General features: G+C 36.5%; 1 protein-coding gene across 5 annotated transcripts in view; it reads left to right on the forward strand.

Moving 5' to 3' along the window:
* sorbs3 (sorbin and SH3 domain containing 3) overlaps positions 1–20,034 on the forward strand; it is a 60,334-nt gene that overhangs the window by 23,703 nt on the left and 16,597 nt on the right. For all 5 annotated transcript variants that reach the window (XM_084086929.1, XM_084086930.1, XM_084086927.1 and 2 more), the window contains 10 exons: positions 3,636–3,698; positions 7,885–8,082; positions 10,116–10,188; positions 10,433–10,572; positions 12,225–12,288; positions 14,299–14,322; positions 14,791–14,893; positions 15,037–15,130; positions 18,950–19,024; positions 19,493–19,600. In XM_084086929.1, coding sequence (XP_083943055.1) covers positions 3,687–3,698; positions 7,885–8,082; positions 10,116–10,188; positions 10,433–10,572; positions 12,225–12,288; positions 14,299–14,322; positions 14,791–14,893; positions 15,037–15,130; positions 18,950–19,024; positions 19,493–19,600 — 891 coding nt within the window. In that variant the 5' untranslated portion in view covers positions 3,636–3,686. The remainder of the gene's footprint in view (positions 1–3,635; positions 3,699–7,884; positions 8,083–10,115; positions 10,189–10,432; positions 10,573–12,224; positions 12,289–14,298; positions 14,323–14,790; positions 14,894–15,036; positions 15,131–18,949; positions 19,025–19,492; positions 19,601–20,034) is intronic.

Raw genomic sequence — 20,034 nt, forward strand, 5'->3', positions numbered from 1 at the left:
TATCTTGACTAAATAACTTCCCAAAGCACGCCAGTCTGCAACAAAAGCTTTTCATATTTTTAAATGCAAAAACAGGCAAAAGGTTGGGCGTCCTCATCTTTATTCTAAAACGTGCTATATGAATGAATGGCCTTAGTGTTTAATTCAATGAACTGAAATATTTTACCCTTTTACAAACTGAATTAAATTGACTGCTGAAGAGAATGAACATGAATAATTTGTTTGTAACATTTCAAATACATGTCAAATACAGCTGTGATCCTTGCGTGTGTCACATGACCTCATGAAAGGAAAATAGACACACTGGCATACAGGGTATTTGGCGTCTGCTATGCTAATTTATTTGTTTTTTCAAATGTTTTTGTAATGTTTTATGTTCACCCTCACATTCCAAACCCACATTCCTTTTACTGTGTAACACAAATGGAGAAGTTTAGCAGAATGTCCTGGCTGTTCTTTTCTATACAATGAAAGTGAATGCAGATGGATGCAACCAAACTCCAAAAATGCTTTAGAAAAGTCTTCTGAAGTCATATGATAGCTTTGTGTGAGAAACAGTTAAAAAAAAAAATGTATTTCAATGCCTTTGCGTTCTCTCAGAAAAGTGTTGTGTTCCCTCGCGAAAACTTGTGCGTTCCCCATAGAAACTTTGCATTCGCAAAGAATTCAAAAGGTTTGCAAGTGAACACAAAGTTTCTTGGGGGAACAAAAAACATTTGAGAGAGAACGCAAGGTTTTTTGGTTGGAACGCAGAACATTTGTGAGAGAATGCAAATTCTTTGGGGGAACGTAAAAAATTTGCAAGAGAAGGCAAAGTTCCTTGGGGGAATGCAACACATTTGCGAGAGAACGCAAAGTATCTCAGGGGAACGTAAAAAATTTGCGAGAGAAAGCAAAGTTTCTCGGGGGAACGCAAAACATTTGCGAGAGAACGCAAAGTTTCTCAGGGGAACGCAACACATTTGTGAGAGAATGCAAAGTTTCTCGGAGGAACGCAAAACATTTGTGAGAGAACGTAAAATTTCTTGGGGGAACGTAAAACTTTTGAGAGAGAACGCAAAGTTTTTTGGGGGAACGCATAACATTTGCGAAAGTATTCAAAGTGTCTCGAGAGAACGCAAAATGTTTTTTGGGGGAATGTAAAACATTTGAGAGAGAATGCAAAGTTTCTCAGGGGAACACAAAACATTTGCAAGAGAATGCAGAGTTTTTCGGTGGAACGCTAAACATTTGTGAGAGAACGCAAAGTTTCTCGGGGGAAGAAGAAGAAGTAATGCTGAGGTCCAAATATATACTTAAGTATGGTTGTAAGGTTGACTTGTTATTTTTCCTCCCATCTCATATTTTTTTCCACCACCATGAACCTTTAGGGGCTCTGTATGATGGAAGTAAAATGAGACTGAAGGAAAACGTTATTTTAACGCAAAGTTTGTTGGGGGAATGCAAAAGTTTTGTGTGAGAACGCAAAGTTTTGCGAGTGATCGCAAAGTTTCTTTGGGGAATGCAATAGTTTTGGAAGAAAATAAGTTCCTTGAGGGAACGCAAAACTTTCACGACCAAATGCAAAAGCAGTGCAATATCTTTTTCTTTTTTTTTCAATCAGATGAGGTGAGATGAATAAATGACAATGTAATTTTTGAGTGAACTCTTTCTTTAAAGTTTAATGTATTTCACTTATGTCTCAGATTTCACTATCACTAATTGATACAAGACATAACTATCTATGTTAATAAGCAAATAAACACACCCCCATTGTGGGACCCTCACATACCGAGAGAACATTGTGAAGCACACATACATAAACCCACACTCAATTGTTGTTTTCTCTGTTATGTAATGGAGCTCATTCAAGACTGGTGAGTCATCTGGGCCAAGAGAACGAGAGACCAAGAGAGAGAAAGAGAATAACCCAACATATAATCCCCTGTGTGAAAAGCCCAGTGTTCATAGCAGTGGATACAACATTCTGGAAACTGACGGCAATCATTATGGTCTCCTGTTCATAGTTAATCATCTCACATGGAAAACACATCTCTAGGAGTGCTGGGTTTAGGGTTTTGCTCTCAGAGCGGGAAACATTGATGTCAAATGGAAAGCTAAAGTCATGTGAAATATGACAACTCACCGGTTGCTATGATAACTAAATTTTTTTGTGGTTTATAAACACCGCTTTTTGTAGAGCAGCACATTTTCTTATTTGAAATCATTTTGCTTGTTTTAAACATTTTTGGTTCAGTTGTTTGTGAGGTTTTTTACACCAGTTATTTTGATGGGTCTTCTCGTTGTGGTTTTCACACGGTTATGGCTTGTTGGAAAGTTTGACCCCTGGTCATTGTTTAGTTATTCAATTGCCACAGCAACAGGGCAGGAATGTCCACATCGTTGGTTTCAAAGTCCTGGGGTTTTTGTAGTTGTTTCAGATTTTTCACAATTAATTTTTATCAGACAAAAAATACTAAAAAACTAAGGGTTGAAGCAGTGAAACAAACTCTAAGAAGTCCACGCCACAGATTGAGGTTGAATGGTTGTACATTGAGCACAGAGTGTGAATATAACAAAATCATCACAAAAAGCTTCCGGCCAACCAAATGCTCAAGCTCTTTAAAGCAGGATGGATTTATTCATCAGCTGGGAAAATTTTTCTGAAAGTGATTCCCACAATATCATTTCACTGTACCATTTTATTATGGTTATAGTTGTGGTGTAGACTCTTAGACTCTATTCTTTTATATTTAGAATGATTTGAGAGCTATTTTAGAACTCTTTATTGTTATCGCTATAGTTCACACATCCTTGGTGTGAATGGGCCTTAAGAGTGCAAAACATATATATGACATAATATATATAAAATATATAATATATATTAAAAAACATATATAAAACATATATGTAAAATATATAATACAGAAATATATATACAAATTTTAGTGCTGTCAAAACAATTAATTGCGATTTAATTGAATCTAACATAAAAATGTGTATATATATGTACACACGTATATGTGTGTGTGTGTGTGTACATATATATTTATAAACTTTCATGTTAGATGCAATTAATCGCGATTAATCGAATCTAACATAAAAATGTGTGTGTATATATAAATTAATTGCTTTGATCGAAATTAATTGATCGATTAATTGCTTTGAACATAAAAGTTTATAAATATGTACACATGTATATATATATATATATATATATATATATATATATATATATATATACATGTGTACATATTTATAAACTTTTATGTTCAAAGCAATTAATCGATCTGACAGAATGCAAATACAACACAATGACATGCATATACTAATTATTGCATGACGTCATCTATAGCAACTTTTCGAGCAGACTTTAGCTACTTTCCATTGAATGTAGTTAGCAATAGTTGTAGTGATTTAATTATTTTATGTAAATAACAGGACAGTTTGAAAAGTATCCCAGTTATTAAATGCTGTTGTCAATCACTGATTTAAATCAAATAGAAAAAAAGAAAAGAAAAAAAAAAGTCGTTTTCCCTCCCTAAACGGTGCTTCATCACAATATGTATTTGAGTTGAAGTGTGTACATGATGGCTGCATTGTCAAGGAATAACAGTATTTTTAATGCATTATGATGTAATGTGTGTTGTTTTTAGGCAGCAAGTCTAAGATCTGAGAGATTACTGACTAGAATCCCTGCTGATGACATGCAGTCTCAGGTAAGACAAACTTTCAAAGCATCTGTTGAAAATCAAAGCTTGTTCTCTGCATTTCTCTAACTGCTTAACTTGTGTTAATGTGAAGTACTTTGCACTTGTACCTACTTATGATCCTTGGCAGCTCCTGGGCCGTTCAGCATCACCTCGAAAGATGCCCAGGAAACACAGAAAGAAAGAAACGTTACAAACAACCCATTACACAATGACAGGAGGAGAGAAAGAGAGAGCTATTTATGGACTAGACTTGGATTTCCATGAAAAAGCCCCAGTCCCTGTTCCCCCAGCTCACAAAGGCATCTCCATGATTTAACAATATACAGTTTCACCATCTGTGAGAACACGGGGATCTTCCCATGACCCCTAGAGTTCAAACAGAGAACAGGAGCATTATTCAGGTCACAGAGAGAGCAGAAAGTGAGGTATGGTGGGGATTGAGTCAAGAGGGAGAGGAAAGAAGGTCAGGCAGACATTTGGGAATGCAAAATATATCCAGAAACGCTAACCTAACCTGTTATCACCACTCTGGTGACCTCTTCATGACCGTGTTGGTCTAGAATCATTCCTTAGTGAGATTGAATGAGGGACCTCACTTAAACAGGGCATTATAATGAGGTAGTAATGATGTTGTGGCACCTCTAACGAAGACCACAAATGGCCCGTTTTCTGTAAGAAGGTGTCTTAAATGGTCTTAAATCTAAAATGGACTTGGATGGTAATTTCATTTTGATACTTAGAAAAGGTAACAAACTGACAAGAGAGGATTTTTTATGATTGCTAAAGTTTGGCCAAAATCTCAAAGCCCTTCTAATTGGTCACAGGAAAAAACATAATAATAAATATTACATAACACAACATAGCACAACATGCACAAATGCTAAAATTTTCTATATATCCTAATCATTTGTTAACAAACCTGTATTCATTACTTCAATGAGCTAATTGTTTCTGCCTTAAATTAATACATTTTTAATGTATACATAAATACATTATTAGCTAACTGTCTGATTTGTATATGTACATTTCTGAAATGCATAACTAAGACAGTTACCTCTGATAACAGATCACTCTAAATTGTAATGTAGACATGCATTTTCTGTAAAGCTGCTTTGAAAAAATATGTATTGTGAAAAGCGCTATACAAATAAATGTGAATTGAATAACATAACATAGCATAACATATAGCATAGCATAGCATAGCATAGCATAACATAACAACATAGCATAGCATAACATCACTTAACATTTAAATAGCTATCAATAGTAGTGATGCACAGAAATGCCGAAATTAAAGTTTCACTAATTAAATTGGGGTAATTAAGTAACTTGGGTGATAAATTAAACCAGTTCTTCAGCAACAAACTACTTCAATATTCCAGTCAAACATATTTTACTATTGCTTCTGTAGCATTATTTTAACAGCACAGTGAATTGTGTCCACACTGCTGACATGTTTACTTGTTGTATACTGTAAAAAATTAAACCGTGATTTTTACGGTAAAAAACCGGCAGCTGTGGTTGCCAGTACTTTACCGTCAAAAATACGGTAGCAACATTATTGGTTTTACAGACTTAACTTAAAATTTACAGTAATAAACCATAATTCATTATCTGATATAATGTGAATTTACCGTCCTATTGAAGTATTAATATCTGTTTTGTACCATTGTAATACACTGATAACCAACAATCACAGCAGTGATGAGAGTCACATGATCAATCAAAGCTCATCAGAAGCAGCTCTTCCACAAGAAATGTAAAACTAATAGAAGCTGCACGGTGTCATTCACACAAACATTAAACACCATCACGGTAATTTTAAAAATGCAATAAACATTAAATGTAACATAAAACCCTAATGTACATAACTGATTAGAACAAACTAAGAAAACTATGAAGAAACATAGTTATTTTAACAAAAATAGATCAAATGTGAAGTGTCACGCAGGGAATTGTGGGAATGTCAATTTATGGTTTTTCACTGTAAATTATACAATGAGTTGTTCTTTTTCACTTTCAAAAACTGTAAATTTAACGGTATTTTACAGTAAAATTATATTAAATGTACCATTAGATCTATCACAGTTATTTACCGTATACAGTACGGAAACTTTCTGTTAACCAATTAACAGTTTTTCTTTTACCGTTAAAATCACGATAATTTTTTACAGTGTAGCATTTCCACATTGTGTGCATAAAATAGACACTGAATGTAATGCTTTCGGACACTTAGGGTGGCTTAATACTTGTAGTTCAGTTCTCTTGGTTGGTTATTTTGATCCAGACTAAAAAAGAAAGAGATACATTTAGTCCATTTAGTTCGCTTAGCGTTCACACTGTCATTGTTAAAACCAAACCTAAAAATACAAAACAAACAAGCAAAAACAAAAGGCGTATATTTTTTACGACAGAACATCCAAAACAATGCTGTGTGCTGGGCTAAATGCCCTTGTTGTATGTGCGTACATGTGATGATATTTTTTCAAGCTGAGAACTCATAAAGTAAAACCCAGGTATGCTTGAGCATTCTGTCCTCTTTAGGGTCGCATCTTGTGTCATCACATCCTGTTTTTGGTTTGTTTAGATGTCTTTGGTCCATGCTGCATTCATATTTCAGTCGATCCGTACCATAGTTTGTTTGGAAGTGGACTGAGACCAACCTTTTCTCAGTCCGATTGTTTTGGATGTTTGGAAGGTTTGGATGGCAGCGTTCACACTTATTCAAATGACAGAGCAATCGTACCAGAGTTCGCTGTAAATGTATAAATATGGTAAAGTGTACAGCCGAATGTACTAACCAGCACTAAAATATACTTTAATGTTATTTCTTTTGAAACTTGTATGTCATGTATTTAAATATATATTTAATTGCACGTTTGTAACGATTAAGTAATTTAGTACAATTGAAATAGTTTAATTGTAATATTGAATAACATTTATAATCTATTATAATCAAGTATTTACATGTGCTTTAGTATGTTAGTCAACACATGAAAATAAGTGTGCTGCTTTAAAACATGACAAAGGATTATTAAAGCATAATGATTTAAAATGTACTTTCAAAATAAAACTTTTAATTTGACATTATTACTTTTTTAAAAGTACTTAAGTGTGTTAAGAATCTAACTTAACTTAATTCTTATATTATAATATCTGGTATAAAGTAACATTTTTGAAAAATACACTTTTAAGATTTGGTAAACTACATGTGCACATTAAGTGCACTTCTTTTCCACAAGTGTAGTCAACAGAGGAATAAACATTTAGCCCAGAGAGTGGTGTAGTTACAGTATCTACCAGTAACTGCTGAAGATAATCAGCTAAACCTTCACTTCATGTTTTTAAAAAAAAGACTGAGGGCCCTATCTTACACTCGGCGCAATGCAGCGTCAAGCGCGACGCAATTGTGTTTTGCTAGTTTCAGCCCGACGCAGTTATCATTTCCACATCTTGTGCCATGTTGTTTAAAGCAAATGCATTTGCGCCAATTTGTGGTGTGTTCAGGCACATTGTTGGCGCGTTGCTATTTTGAGGCAACTGAATAGACTGCGCCATTGACCAACTGAAATGACGCAATATTTATTTTGTTATTTAAAGAGCGCGTTAATAATATGAGCCTATAGGTGGGTCCACAACGCATGTACACTCTGCTTATTACACACACAGGGTCACGCAGCAGCACACAAACTAGCCAAATATTAAAAATAAAAGGATTACAATGTAAAAGATTATTATTGTGTACATAAAGATATGGTGGAATCTTGTCCCGTAGATGGTCTGCTTGCACACTTAAACCTCGCGCAAGAGCAGATCCGTTTGCGCTCTGGAGAAGCGTTCAGTCTTTCCACTATCAAATTCCGCCATGTAAATAGCGAATGCAACTGGCTTTTAAAGGGAATGGGAGATGAGACTCTGATTGGTTTATTGCACGTAAAGCCCAAAACACACCCATTACTCATTAAGAGAATAGGGACAACCCTTTTAGATCATGCGCCGGGCACGCCGACCATTTTCCCCGTCGTTAAACTAGCAAAAGTGGATTCAGACACGCCCTAAGTGAACTTGCGCCGTGCGCTTTAGACAATGCGCTTAGATCGTTAAAATAGGGCCCTGAATGTCTCAGGCATTATTTAATTTCACAGAAATTGTGATTCTAGGTCTCTGAAAAAATGTTTTGTTCTTCTCTCAGAAAAGTGTGGAGGTCTATGATCATCTAAATGGCTCGCGGATCATCTTCTCAGATGAGGCTCTTCCCAGCAGTGGATCAAGACAGCACTTCATGACTCCGGATATGAGCCAGGAAGTAGTAGTAATCTCTCCTGGTCTTCCTACACCTCCGTTAAGTCCGTTCCACAACAGTTCAGCCTCTTCGTCTTCATATCACAAGGCAAGAGTACATCCGTAACACATTACTGTTGCAGACTTAATGACTTATGTGTGTTTGGAACTTTACTATTCATATACACTGAGATGTATTGAAAATCTAGGATTCAAAATCTAACTTAAACATATATATATATATATATATATATATATATATATATAGTACAGGTCAAAAGTTTGGAAACATTACTATTTTTAATGTTTTTGAAAGAAGTTTCTTCTGCTCATCAAGCCTGCATTTATTTGATCAAAAATACAGAAAAAAATGTAATATTGTGATATATTATTACAATTTAAAATAATTGGTTTTCAATTTATTATACTTTAAATTATCATTTATTTCTGTGATGCAAAGCTGAATTTTCAGGATCATTACTCCAGTCTATCACATGATCCTTTAGAAATCATTCTAATATGATGATTCATTAACAAATTTGGAAACAGTTCTGCTGCTTAATATTTTTTCATAACCTGTGATACTTTTTTAGGATACTTTGATGACGAGTAAAAAGTAAAAAAAAAAAAAAGAAGCACATTTTTTAAAAATAGAAATCTTTTGTAACAACAATATACACTACTGGTCAGTAATTTGGGGTCAGTCATTTTTTTTCTTTCTTTTTTTGAAATAAATCAATACTTTTTATTCAGCAAGGATGTGTTAAATTGATAAAAAGTGATAGTAAAGAAGATTTATGTTGTTAGAAAATATTTTTTTATTTTGAATAAATGCAGTTCTTTTTAACCTTTTATTTATCAAATATATTAGGCAGCAGAACTGTTTCCAACACTCATAATAAATCAGAATATTAGAATGATTTCTAAAGGATCATGTGATAGACTGGATGTCACATGTGACACTGAAGACTGGAGTAATGATGCTGAAAATTCAGCTTTGCATCACAGGAATAAATTATTTTTTAAAGTATATTCAAATAGAAAACTATTATTTTAAGTTGTAATAATATTTCACAATATTACATTTTTTTTCTGTATTTTTGATCAAATAAATGCAGGCTTGATGAGCAGTAGAAACTTCTTTCAAAAACATTAAAAATAGTAATGTTTCCAAACTTTTGACCTGTATTGTATATATATATATATATATATATATATATATATATAGAGAGAGAGAGAGAGAGAGAGAGAGAGAGAGAGATAGATAGATAGATAGATAGATAGATAGATAGATAGATAGATAGATAGATAGATAGATAGATAGATAGATAGATAGATAGAAATTGAATTAAAAAATATATTAAAAAGCAAATATCTGACATTGATCATAGATTGTGTTTATAGATTTTCTTGTTTCCATTGAAGCACAAGATGCTCTTTAAGAACATTCTCAAATTATTCTGGAGAACATGGTCAGGTTTTACTCTAACATGTGTTCATGCTGTCATTAAAGCAGAAAAGAGACATACCACATAAAAATAATTTCTTACACTAAACTGTTTTTTTGTTAATTGAAATAAAATATAAATACTAGATGGAAAAATGTAACTTAAAAACCTTAAATAAAAATAAAATATAATAAAAAATAATATAAATGTTTTAAAAAGAAACTAATAAAATGACAAAGCACATAACAAAAGTAAACAAAAATGAAAACTGAAACTATGAAAATAAAAGCTAATTTATAAAATAAATACTATTATAGTAAATAAACAATACCAAAAAAATCACTGCTTTGACTGTTACAAGTTGACTTGGACTGAAGGTTTTCAGGCACATCATTTGTATTGTTCTGCCCCCTTGTGGCATTAATTTAAAAAGGACTCTTAAGATACAGAATTCATCCTTTTTACAGTTTTAAAGATAGCACAAGCATTTCTTTGCACACGCCACTTGGATTGATATTTTATAATGCAATGAAATTCAGATATTTATAAGTGCAACTTAAGTGTCCAAATGTGTTATGATAACACATTAAGTGTTACTGATTTAATGTTTCCTATTTACCTGGATTCTCTTTAATTTACTGTTAATTCACTGTAATTTTAATATATCCCTGACTGTGAACTAATGTTTCATCAGGTCTCAGATGTCAATGGAGGTGGATTCCCGTCACACAGTTTCGGATCCTACTATGGAACGACTCAGACAAATGGTAAATAATCTACTTGATTACAAGACTCAATCTGTCATGTTAAGTGCATCAAAACATTTGATTAGTGTTGGTGTTGACTGAATTAAAATAATTATTATGTGCATCTTATCTGTGGTGATAAGTACATATAAGAATAGGTTTCTGTCCTACAATTAGAGTTGTAAAATTCGAATTTAAATTCGAAATAAAATAGGCACTATGCAATTCCATCCATGTTTAATTCATAATCTCTCGTCCCTTTCAGTTGGATTGTCCAATGGTGGAATACAGAGTGGAGGTTCTGCCACATTGCCCAGGACTTCTGCTACCCGAGAGGAGCGCTTAATAAAGTTCTCTGGAATCGGTCCTGTAGATGAGACGGGCATGCCAATCGCATCCCGATCTGTGAGTCTCACCCAACATACTCTCTCTGAACCACTGCAATCCCAGAATGCATTCATGCTTCACACCTTCAGGGAGCTGATAATTACAATAAAAACACATGGCCATTTTATCCTGTTGTACTGTATGGCTGTATAAACCAGCCATGCATGCATGCATACTAGTTATCACATCCTTAAACCAAGACTAATGTACTTGAGAAGCAAAACTGTGTAAGATAATCTAAGGTAATCTTTATCTGTAGGTGTAGATATTAAGAACATCTCTTGTATATTGTTTATTTTTCTTAACCCATTAGCAAATTGTTTGTCTTGTTTTAAATAGAAATCTTACTGACAAGACATATTCAAGATATAAAATTATATATAATATATTATATAGTAAAAATATAGTATTCTGAAGATGAATGGTAATATTTTATGCAGTTTTGCTTCTTAAAGGGGCAATATGTAGAATTCAGAAGGCTTTGTTATTAGCGACACCGGTGGCCGTTAAGTGAACTGCAGACAGCAAATTATTGCTTGTGCACATGTACAAGAGACTGAACATGATTCAGTGTTGTCCCGATATACTCACGTCGACGTTCCTTTTCATTCTTAGCTGAAGTAAAAAGAATTTGGAAATACATTTGCAGCATTATACTGTTAGCAAACATCCAGACGCCATCCATGCTGCTGAGAGCGACGTTTAGTTGAATATGTAACGTAAATGTGACCCTGGACCACAAAACCAGTCACATGGGTCAATTTTTTGAAATTAAGATTTATACATCATCCGGAAGCTGAATAAATAAGCTTTCCATTTATGTATGTGAAATGTATGTGATTGTTGTTTGAATAGGACAATATTTGGCCGAGATGCAACTATTTGAACATCTGGAATCTGAGGGTGCAAAAAAATCTAAACATTGAGAAAATCGCCTTTAAAGTTGTCCATTCATGTTCGTGATTGTGCTGCATTCACTCACAAAAATAAATGTTTTATATATTATGGTAAGAAATTTACAAAATATCTTCATGGAACATGATCTTTACTTAATATCCTAATGATTTTTGGCATAAAAGAAAAATCAATAATTTTGACCCATACAATGTTTTGTTGGCTATTGCCACAAATATACCCGTGCGACATGTGACTGGTTTTGTGATCCAGGGTCACAAATACAGTATGTGCTGCACGCTTTCCTCTCAGTAACAAAATAAACGCACAGCAGAGAGAAAACAGCAGTTCAGAATGTGTCAGAACGAAAGTGAGGCTCTCAAGAGCGTGCCTAATCATATCCTGGCCAAAAATGAAAATCAGTCTACAGGCAAACCTATGAAATCGGGGAAGGTCTCGTCTTTTTAAAGTTCAATTACAAGCTGTGATTAATACATCAATTCTTACATATAGGCCCTTTAAATTCATTATTTTAGTTTTAAAAACAATAGAACATTGTTAAAATAAATGCATATGTTGCACTATGCATTCTTTATTTTAATACTCAAGTATTTGATGTTTAGAACTTTATTAGAATGCATTGTTGAGCTTTTTTTATTCTGTTGAGACATTTTACTTGTAAACAATACAAAAACGTTAATCACAAATATTTTTTACAGAGTTTATGCCATTTATATGTTTTATTTTGAACAATGCATTTTTGTCTCTGTCACCAGAGCGTAAACAAGCCTAAGGACTGGTATAAGAGCATGTTCAAACAAATCCACAAGAAACCAGAGGGTATGTGCTCTCACTCTCTCTCTCTCTCTCAGAAACAATGAGGAAATTCCTCTCTGTTATTGTCTGTCACATTTTACATGGTCCAGAAAGAATAAAGCCAAACTCTGGCTTAGAAATGTTAGACCTCATTTCTCGAACATTGTTAAACCTTTCACCACATGTGGAACTCAATGAGAAAGTGCACAATCGACCCCTTTGAAAGTGGAACCAGATAGGCTTTACTGAGCATGATGGGATTTAGGATATACCACACTGTGCCTCTCCTTCATCAGTGGACATTCTGAGTTAGAAGATACCGATTTCAAACTCTTAAAAATGTAAAGAGCACAAACTATAATTGTAAATAACAAATAAAACAGGACAACAGCAAAAGAACAGCATCAGAAATGTGGAGTGTTGCTGTAACACAAACTCCTGCTGAAATTTAGACTGTGCTTTACCACTAATTACTGTTACAAAACTTCACAAAAACCCTCTAGGATATTTGGCCAGAGTCCTGAGCTTGATTAATGTTCAGAGGTTTGCTGTTGCAGTTTAATAACTGGAAAAGCACCTGATGTAGTTGAGTAATTATGAACGGCATAATGCAGTGTAACACAGCTTTCTCAATGTATTTCCATAGACACGTTGTTTGACTCAGACTTATTGAGCTTATAGAGAGAAAGAAGTTAAGAGCGGGCTGTCATATGATAAGCTTATGGTATCTGGTCTTTAAATAGTACAGTAAGTAGTTCATTGAAATGACACTTTTATCCAAAGAGACTTACACTACAATGATTACACAGACAATCTGCCTTGTGATAGTGGAAATAAATCATGGATTGCTCTGTGCTAACCTATTGCTTAAAGCTTATGTCACTACACCACATCAAACCTTAGATTATTTTAGCTAATAACTATAAAGATAGTACAGATAGAACATGTTTTCTTAGTTTCATGCATTTAATTGATTATAGGGATATAGTGATTTGGCATTCAATATAATAATTCTGGCATGTTTCATCTTTTCTTTTTTCTTTTTTTTTGTTGTTGTTATGGCCAATAACTGATACACAATTATGTTAAAATTCTATGCTAATCAATCTATGATACCGGTCAAAAGTTTAAGGTTGAGGAGGTTTTTTAATGTTTTTGAAAGACGTCTTTTCTGTTCACCAAGCATAAGAGATTTTATTTGATATAATGCATTTATTTTATAATGCTGCATTTATTTAATCAAAAAATACAGTAAAACTAGAATATTGTTAAATATTATTCGATTAAAATTGTTTTCCATTTATAATTTTTATATTTAAAAATATAAATTATTCCTGTGATGTCAAAGCTGAATTTTCAGCATCATCACTCTTCAGTGTGATCCTTCAGAAATCATTTTAATATGCTGATTTGGTGCTCAAAAACATTTCTTATTATTATCAGTGTTGCAAGCAGTTGTGCTACTTAATATTTCATATATTTGTAATTTTTTTCAGGATTCTTTGATGAATAGGAAGTTAAAAAGAACAGCATTTATTTGAATTTTATAAATTATAAATACTCAGTTTTGATAGATTTTCAGTGTCCCTTTTATACATGTTGCATGTACTAACTATAGTAATAACAGTAAATTATGCATAATTAAATACAACTAACATTAAACCAAACCTATAGTAAGAACAAGTTGTTAATTAATATTATTGCTTAATTATATACCACCTTAAATAAAGTGTACCCAAAAATTTTTAACAGTAGTGTATACAATTCTATACTATTTTGTCTAAATAAATGTAAAATAAGTTTAAACCTAAAGATTACATTGATATTAAATCATTAGTGTTTTGTAAAGATTAACTTTGAGTGTTAAAAGACAGCAACGCTAACTTAAATGTAGAAATAGGAAAAATTAGCCTTTACTATTTAATATCAAATTTAATATAATATAATACCACTACATTTTAAAAATTAAAATATCGGCTCATAACTCATTTTTAATTTCTTCTAATTTCATTTTGTATGTTTTTACTCCTGTAGAGCCTGAGCTTGACTGGAGAGAAAGTAAGTAGCAAAATAGTTATATTTTATATGAAAACCCTATCCTTATTTCCTGTGGCCAGTTGCATAAACTGTTAAGACTAGTCTTACAAGTTAGTCATCCAATTTTATTCTTTAAAACTGTTAATAACTTTTTAAAGTCAGTAACATAAAAACGTAGATTGGTCTAATTTGACACCGAACAGTAAGACTGATTACCCCTAACTAACTTCTAGTTGATCATACTAGTTCTTAAGACACAGTCTTAACATAATGGCTATGTTTATGCAACTGGCCCCTGGGCTCTGTATTCTGTAACTCAGCCAGACCGAAGCCTGAATTGGGCTGCAGTGTTTTACAGTTATTTGTGTCTAATGAGAATGTTAAAGCGTTCTGTTTGATGTATTCGGATAAAAGACAGTATTCTTAAATTGAATAAAAGTGTGAACCATCTATTAGCTGTCATTGATTCGCATTTTTTAATGCCTACAGGGAAGCTGTCATCATCATCATCATCACCTCCCCCGGATTCTGCCCAGCAGGACGTGCGCTCAGACCCCTTCACTCTCACCCCTCACGGAGCCCTGCCTGACTGGTGAGAGAGAGAGAGAGAGATAGAGAGAGAGATAGAGAGAGAGATAGAGAAGTTACAGAGACACTGGGCAGGTTAGAATCTGTTGCTGCAAGAACCAACAACGATTGTGTGTGTGTGTGTGTGTGTATGGGGTTTTGTTACAGGGCTGATCTGGGCGATACAGGGAAGCATCCAGAACCAAAGAGTATTTTTGACTTTGAGCCTGGAAAGGGAGAAGCGGTAGAAGATCGTAACAAGGTAAGATCCAGCTGTCATCCACCATCACCTGAGCATTAATGCAGTTTAACAAGAAATATTGTCATTTAAACGTGCAAAAAGACTGGTGGGGTCTGTAATGATTTCTTGGAAAAAGTATCCTGATTTTTTTTAGTTTGCCAGTTCGTCCACAGCATTATTGTGTCTGTTGAATGCCTTTTTGTCACTGTCCATTGGTATTTGTGAGTGGGTTTGCCTGAACACTAGAAGTGGGAAAAAGGGCGAGAAGGTGCTGGGGAAAGTACAGTAGTTGTGACTGTTTTGCTGGGCAGAATCTGAGTGAGGAGATGATGACAGCTTCCCCAAAAGCATTAAAAAAAGACAAACTGTATCAATTGCCCCTTTCAAGAAGCAATCCTGGTATATTACCGTAAAAATGACCAGGATTACTTTCCCGGTTAATACATACGCTGTTCACACAAGCCTTCCGTCTTGTTCCAGGTAAGATTCCATTCACACGTCAGTGCCAAAATACCGGTGTTGTGGGTGTTAAAGTAACCCAGAGTTAATTAGATACTTAAGTGATTAATTGAGTGATGATTGTTTGATTATTGAAGACACCTGATGATAATGAGCAGAATCACACAATTAAAGTTGCCAATTTATTGGACTTTCTATAACAGTGCTATCCATGTGTTCCCCTTGCACAAAAATATATAGATTTGTTGTATATTCCTCAAAATGCATAAACACAATAAATCAAGTCAAGTCACCTTTATTTATATAGCGCTTTATAAAATACGGATTGTTTCAAAGCAGCTTTACAGTGACAACAGGAAAATTATTCAGTGATGCAAACAGAGTTCATTTCGGTCTAAAAGAAAATAGTGTCAATGTTCAGCTGAAGTCAGTTAGTGTTGATTCCGTTCTGTTGTAAATATCATCAATTATTCAATTAGTTAATTTAATCTATTGTAAAGAATCCACTGGAGGCAAGTGTAAATGAGAACCCAAGTGCAGTTTATTATAACTAAAACAAAACATGAAACAAAAACATGGCTTGGCATGAAAACAAAAACCAGAACATGAACATGAACTTACACTACAGCAGACTACAGGACACAATACCTGACAAAGACACATGGCAAACATGAGGGCTTAAATACACAGACTAATGACAAGACAAGGGACACCTGTGAACAATGATCAGACAATTAACCAATGACAAGACACATGGCAGGATCACATGACAAACAGGGAATCACATGACAGACATGGAACCATGACAAGACACAGAAGCATGACAAGAACAAACCCAAAATCGTGACAGAATCCCCCCCTCTAAGGGCGTCTCCCGACGCCCAACAAAATCAAAAGACAACATAATACCAGGAGGGTGGTGGAGCGGAGGAGGTCTTGGGGGAGGGATGGTGGGCCAGGCCCATGCAGGGGGACAGGACATGGGTCGTGGCATGGCGTGGACGGGCCGGGGATGTGGCAAGGCGTGGGCAGACCTGGGCGGGCCGGGGATGTGGCAAGGCGTGGGCAGACCTGGGCGGACATGGGTCATGGCAAGGCGTGGGCGGACCTGGGTCATGGCAAGGCGTGGGCGGACCTGGGTCGTGGCATGGCGTGGGCGGACCTGGGTCATGGCATGGCGTGGGCGGACCTGGGCCGTGGCAAGGCGTGGGCGGACCTGGGTCGTGGCAAGGCGTGGGCGGACCTGGGTCATGGCAAGGCGTGGGCGGACCTGGGTCATGGCATGGCGTGGATGGGCCTGGGCCGTGGCAAGGCGTGGGCGGACCTGGGTCACGGCAAGGCGTGGGCGGACCTGGGTCGCGGCATGGCATGGGCGGACCTGGGCCTTGGCAAGGCGTGGGCGGACCTGGGTCGTGGCAAGTCGTGGGCGGACCTGGGTCGTGGCAAGGCGTGGGCGGACCTGGGCCGTGGCATGGCGTGGGCGGACCTGGGTCGTGGCAAGGCGTGGGCGGACCTGGGTCGTGGCAAGGCGTGGGCGGACCTGGGCCGTGGCATGGCGTGGGTGGACCTGGGTCGTGGCATGGCGTGGACGGGCCTGGGCCGTGGCAAGGCGAGGGCGTGGGCGGACCTGGACGGGCGTGGGCCGTGGCAAGGCGTGGGCGTGGGCGGACCTGGGTCGTGGCATGGCGTGGACGGGCCTGGGCCGTGGCAAGGCGTGGGCGGACCTGGGCGGACCTGGGCCGTGGCAAGGCGTGGGCGGACATGGGTCGTGGCAAGGCGTGGGCGGACCTGGGCCGTGGCATGGCGTGGGCGGACCTGGGTCGTAGCAAGGCGTGGGCGGACATGGGTCGTGGCAAGGCGTGGGCGGACCTGGGTCGTGGCATGGCGTGGACGGGCCTGGGCCGTGGCAAGGCGTGGGCGGACCTGGGTCGTGGCATGGTGTGGGCGGACCTGGGCCGTGGCATGGTGTGGGCGGATCACATGACAGACATGGAACCATGACAAGACACAGAAACATGACAAGAACAAACCCAAAATCGTGACATCTATAAAGCAGTTCTGCATAAAAACAGTGATGTCGTCTTCCAGCTCAGTTCACTTCTCATCCAATAGTGTCAGTGCAGTCAAATCAATAAAATTGTTGAATACTGAGTATCCCCAACTAAGCAAGCCAGTGAAACCAGTTCTTCTCTGGCCAATGAACGAACACAGTGCGTTTATGATTCAGGCTGCATCACAAGTCAGAATTCAGATTGTGGATCGGTAGCATTCAAATATTTAATTTGAATGCTAGTTATAAATGTACAATATATGAGTTATTTTTAATGTCAGGATAATATGACACTATAGCCGGTTACAAAGTAATTTGTTACTGTAAACAAATGACCTTTTTAGTAGTGTATTGTAGTAGAGTACATTTTAAATATCTGGAGACTTCAGTCTTGATTACATTCACTCTAAAGACACAGAGGTCTATAAAGTGGTGTCATTCAGGGGCCATGAGAGAATTGGGATTATTAAATTCTCCAGAAATTCTCAGATTAAGATGTTTGTCAGGACTCCTGATTGTTTATGACTGACTTTATGTCTGGCTTTGTGTGAATAAGAGAATAAAAGAATCTATTGTTTCATCTCCAGTTGTGGAGCTGTGTGTAGGAGGGCTGTCTTGTGATTCGTATTAAACCTGTTAACCGCTTGTGTGATTTAAAAGCACCAAGTGCTGTTTCTTCTTTTCATTTTCCCTCATTTGCCTTAATGTGACAGCTATCATCTCATTTACTAAAGACAGCTTTGCTTTGTTAAAGTCCCCCTGTGTTGAAAATCCAACCATGTTTAAATGTCTATGTTGTGTTTTTAATATGCTTTAAGACAAACCATGTGCAATTCATAAGTCAACACCATTGCTGAGTATTTTCTCCTTAAAACTGCAGTGAACCAAAGACGGTCTCAAAAACGCGGTTTGAAATCGCTGGTGTTTCTGACGTCACAAACTACCTTGTAACCAATCACGTCAAGGTGTTATGGTAAACGAGTGGATCTCTGAGCTGGTGTGAGTGAGTGGAGGCGGGACTAATTTGCATATCCATTGAACCGCATATACTAAATGAGGCAAGGGTGTAGAGTTACATTCAAGCTATTTTTTTTTTATATGTCATTTTGGTGATCAAATATTCATTTTAAGGGGGACAGGGGGACTTTAACATATTTGAAAGATGCATTACTTATCATGTCTTATGGTGTTCTGGATGCCTGACTTGGCTTTAGTAAGGTTGTTAGCTGCCATTCAATTCTGCTCTTTAGGTAACAATTAAATGTGTCTAAATGTGGCTTAATTGCATTTTATGATGTTGTAGTCTCAGTTGGTATTTGATTTGTTTTTAGTCTCTGAGGTCTGCGTCACAACTGCCTTTATATCACACCCCGGTTAAACCTCAACCCAGATCTCCATCTATAGAGGTGAGTGTCTGCACTTCTACATCAGACATCAATCTGAACACATCTCGCTTTCTGTTATTATTATATTAATAGCGAATCTATTACAAATAAATGTAATACTGTTAATATGGTCATTTTTAGAGGTACTTTTGTTACAATACACAAACATGCCCATCATTTTCTGATTAAAGGTCCATGATCTGGTTAAGTCTTTATTCTGAAGAAAATATTTTCATGCTGTCGGACTATTCCTGTGTACTCAGCATAATCTGAATAAATGAAGGCTATTCCTTTTCTGCCATTCTCTTCTGCAAATACTGGAGACGCTCTTTATCGCCAAATACCTTGTGATTTTTACACTGTCAAAGTTCAATTACCATGAAATCGTATGAAGTCCCAGATTACATTTAGATTTGTGTGTTACACCAATAGTTTTACATAAAATATAAATAGCACACCAATAGTTTTAAATGTCATGCTGTTGTCCAGGCGACACTGGTGTCGGAGCTGAACCGCTTTGAGGCCGAGCTGGACTCAGACATTCGTGGTCTGGAGAGGAAACTGTCACAGAAGCAGCAGCGGCGAGGCAGGGGTGAGGTACTGACTCTCCATTCTACGCATTTATATATATATATAATTCAAAAAAGTACAACCAAACAATTTCAGTTCAACTTCATGTGGTTTGTGGCCTGTTCATTTCAATACAAAACAAATACTTTTCTCAAAGGTTTAGAGAGTGAGCGTCAAAGAAGAACAGACACTGCTGTTAGATAAGACATGGAGATCATTTGAGAAGTTGTATTTGGCGTGCTGTATCAATCGCTCTAAATGGTTTTTAAATCTTTTGGACTTCTAGTCAGACTTTAGTCATCCATTATGACCTCACCGATTTCTTAAAAATTCCCCCACCCTTCAGACAAGGTATTAGTCTTAAGCTCGTACTTGTTGTGCCAAAAAACACACAAAAAAGTCAAAGGCTTTTTCTGTGTTTCTGGCCACTGCTGTTACCTTCCTGCCAGCGTGCTTCAGGT

This window comes from Abramis brama (assembly GCF_963993115.1).
Source record: "Abramis brama genome assembly, chromosome: 16".
Classification (NCBI taxonomy): Eukaryota; Metazoa; Chordata; class Actinopteri; order Cypriniformes; family Leuciscidae; genus Abramis; species Abramis brama.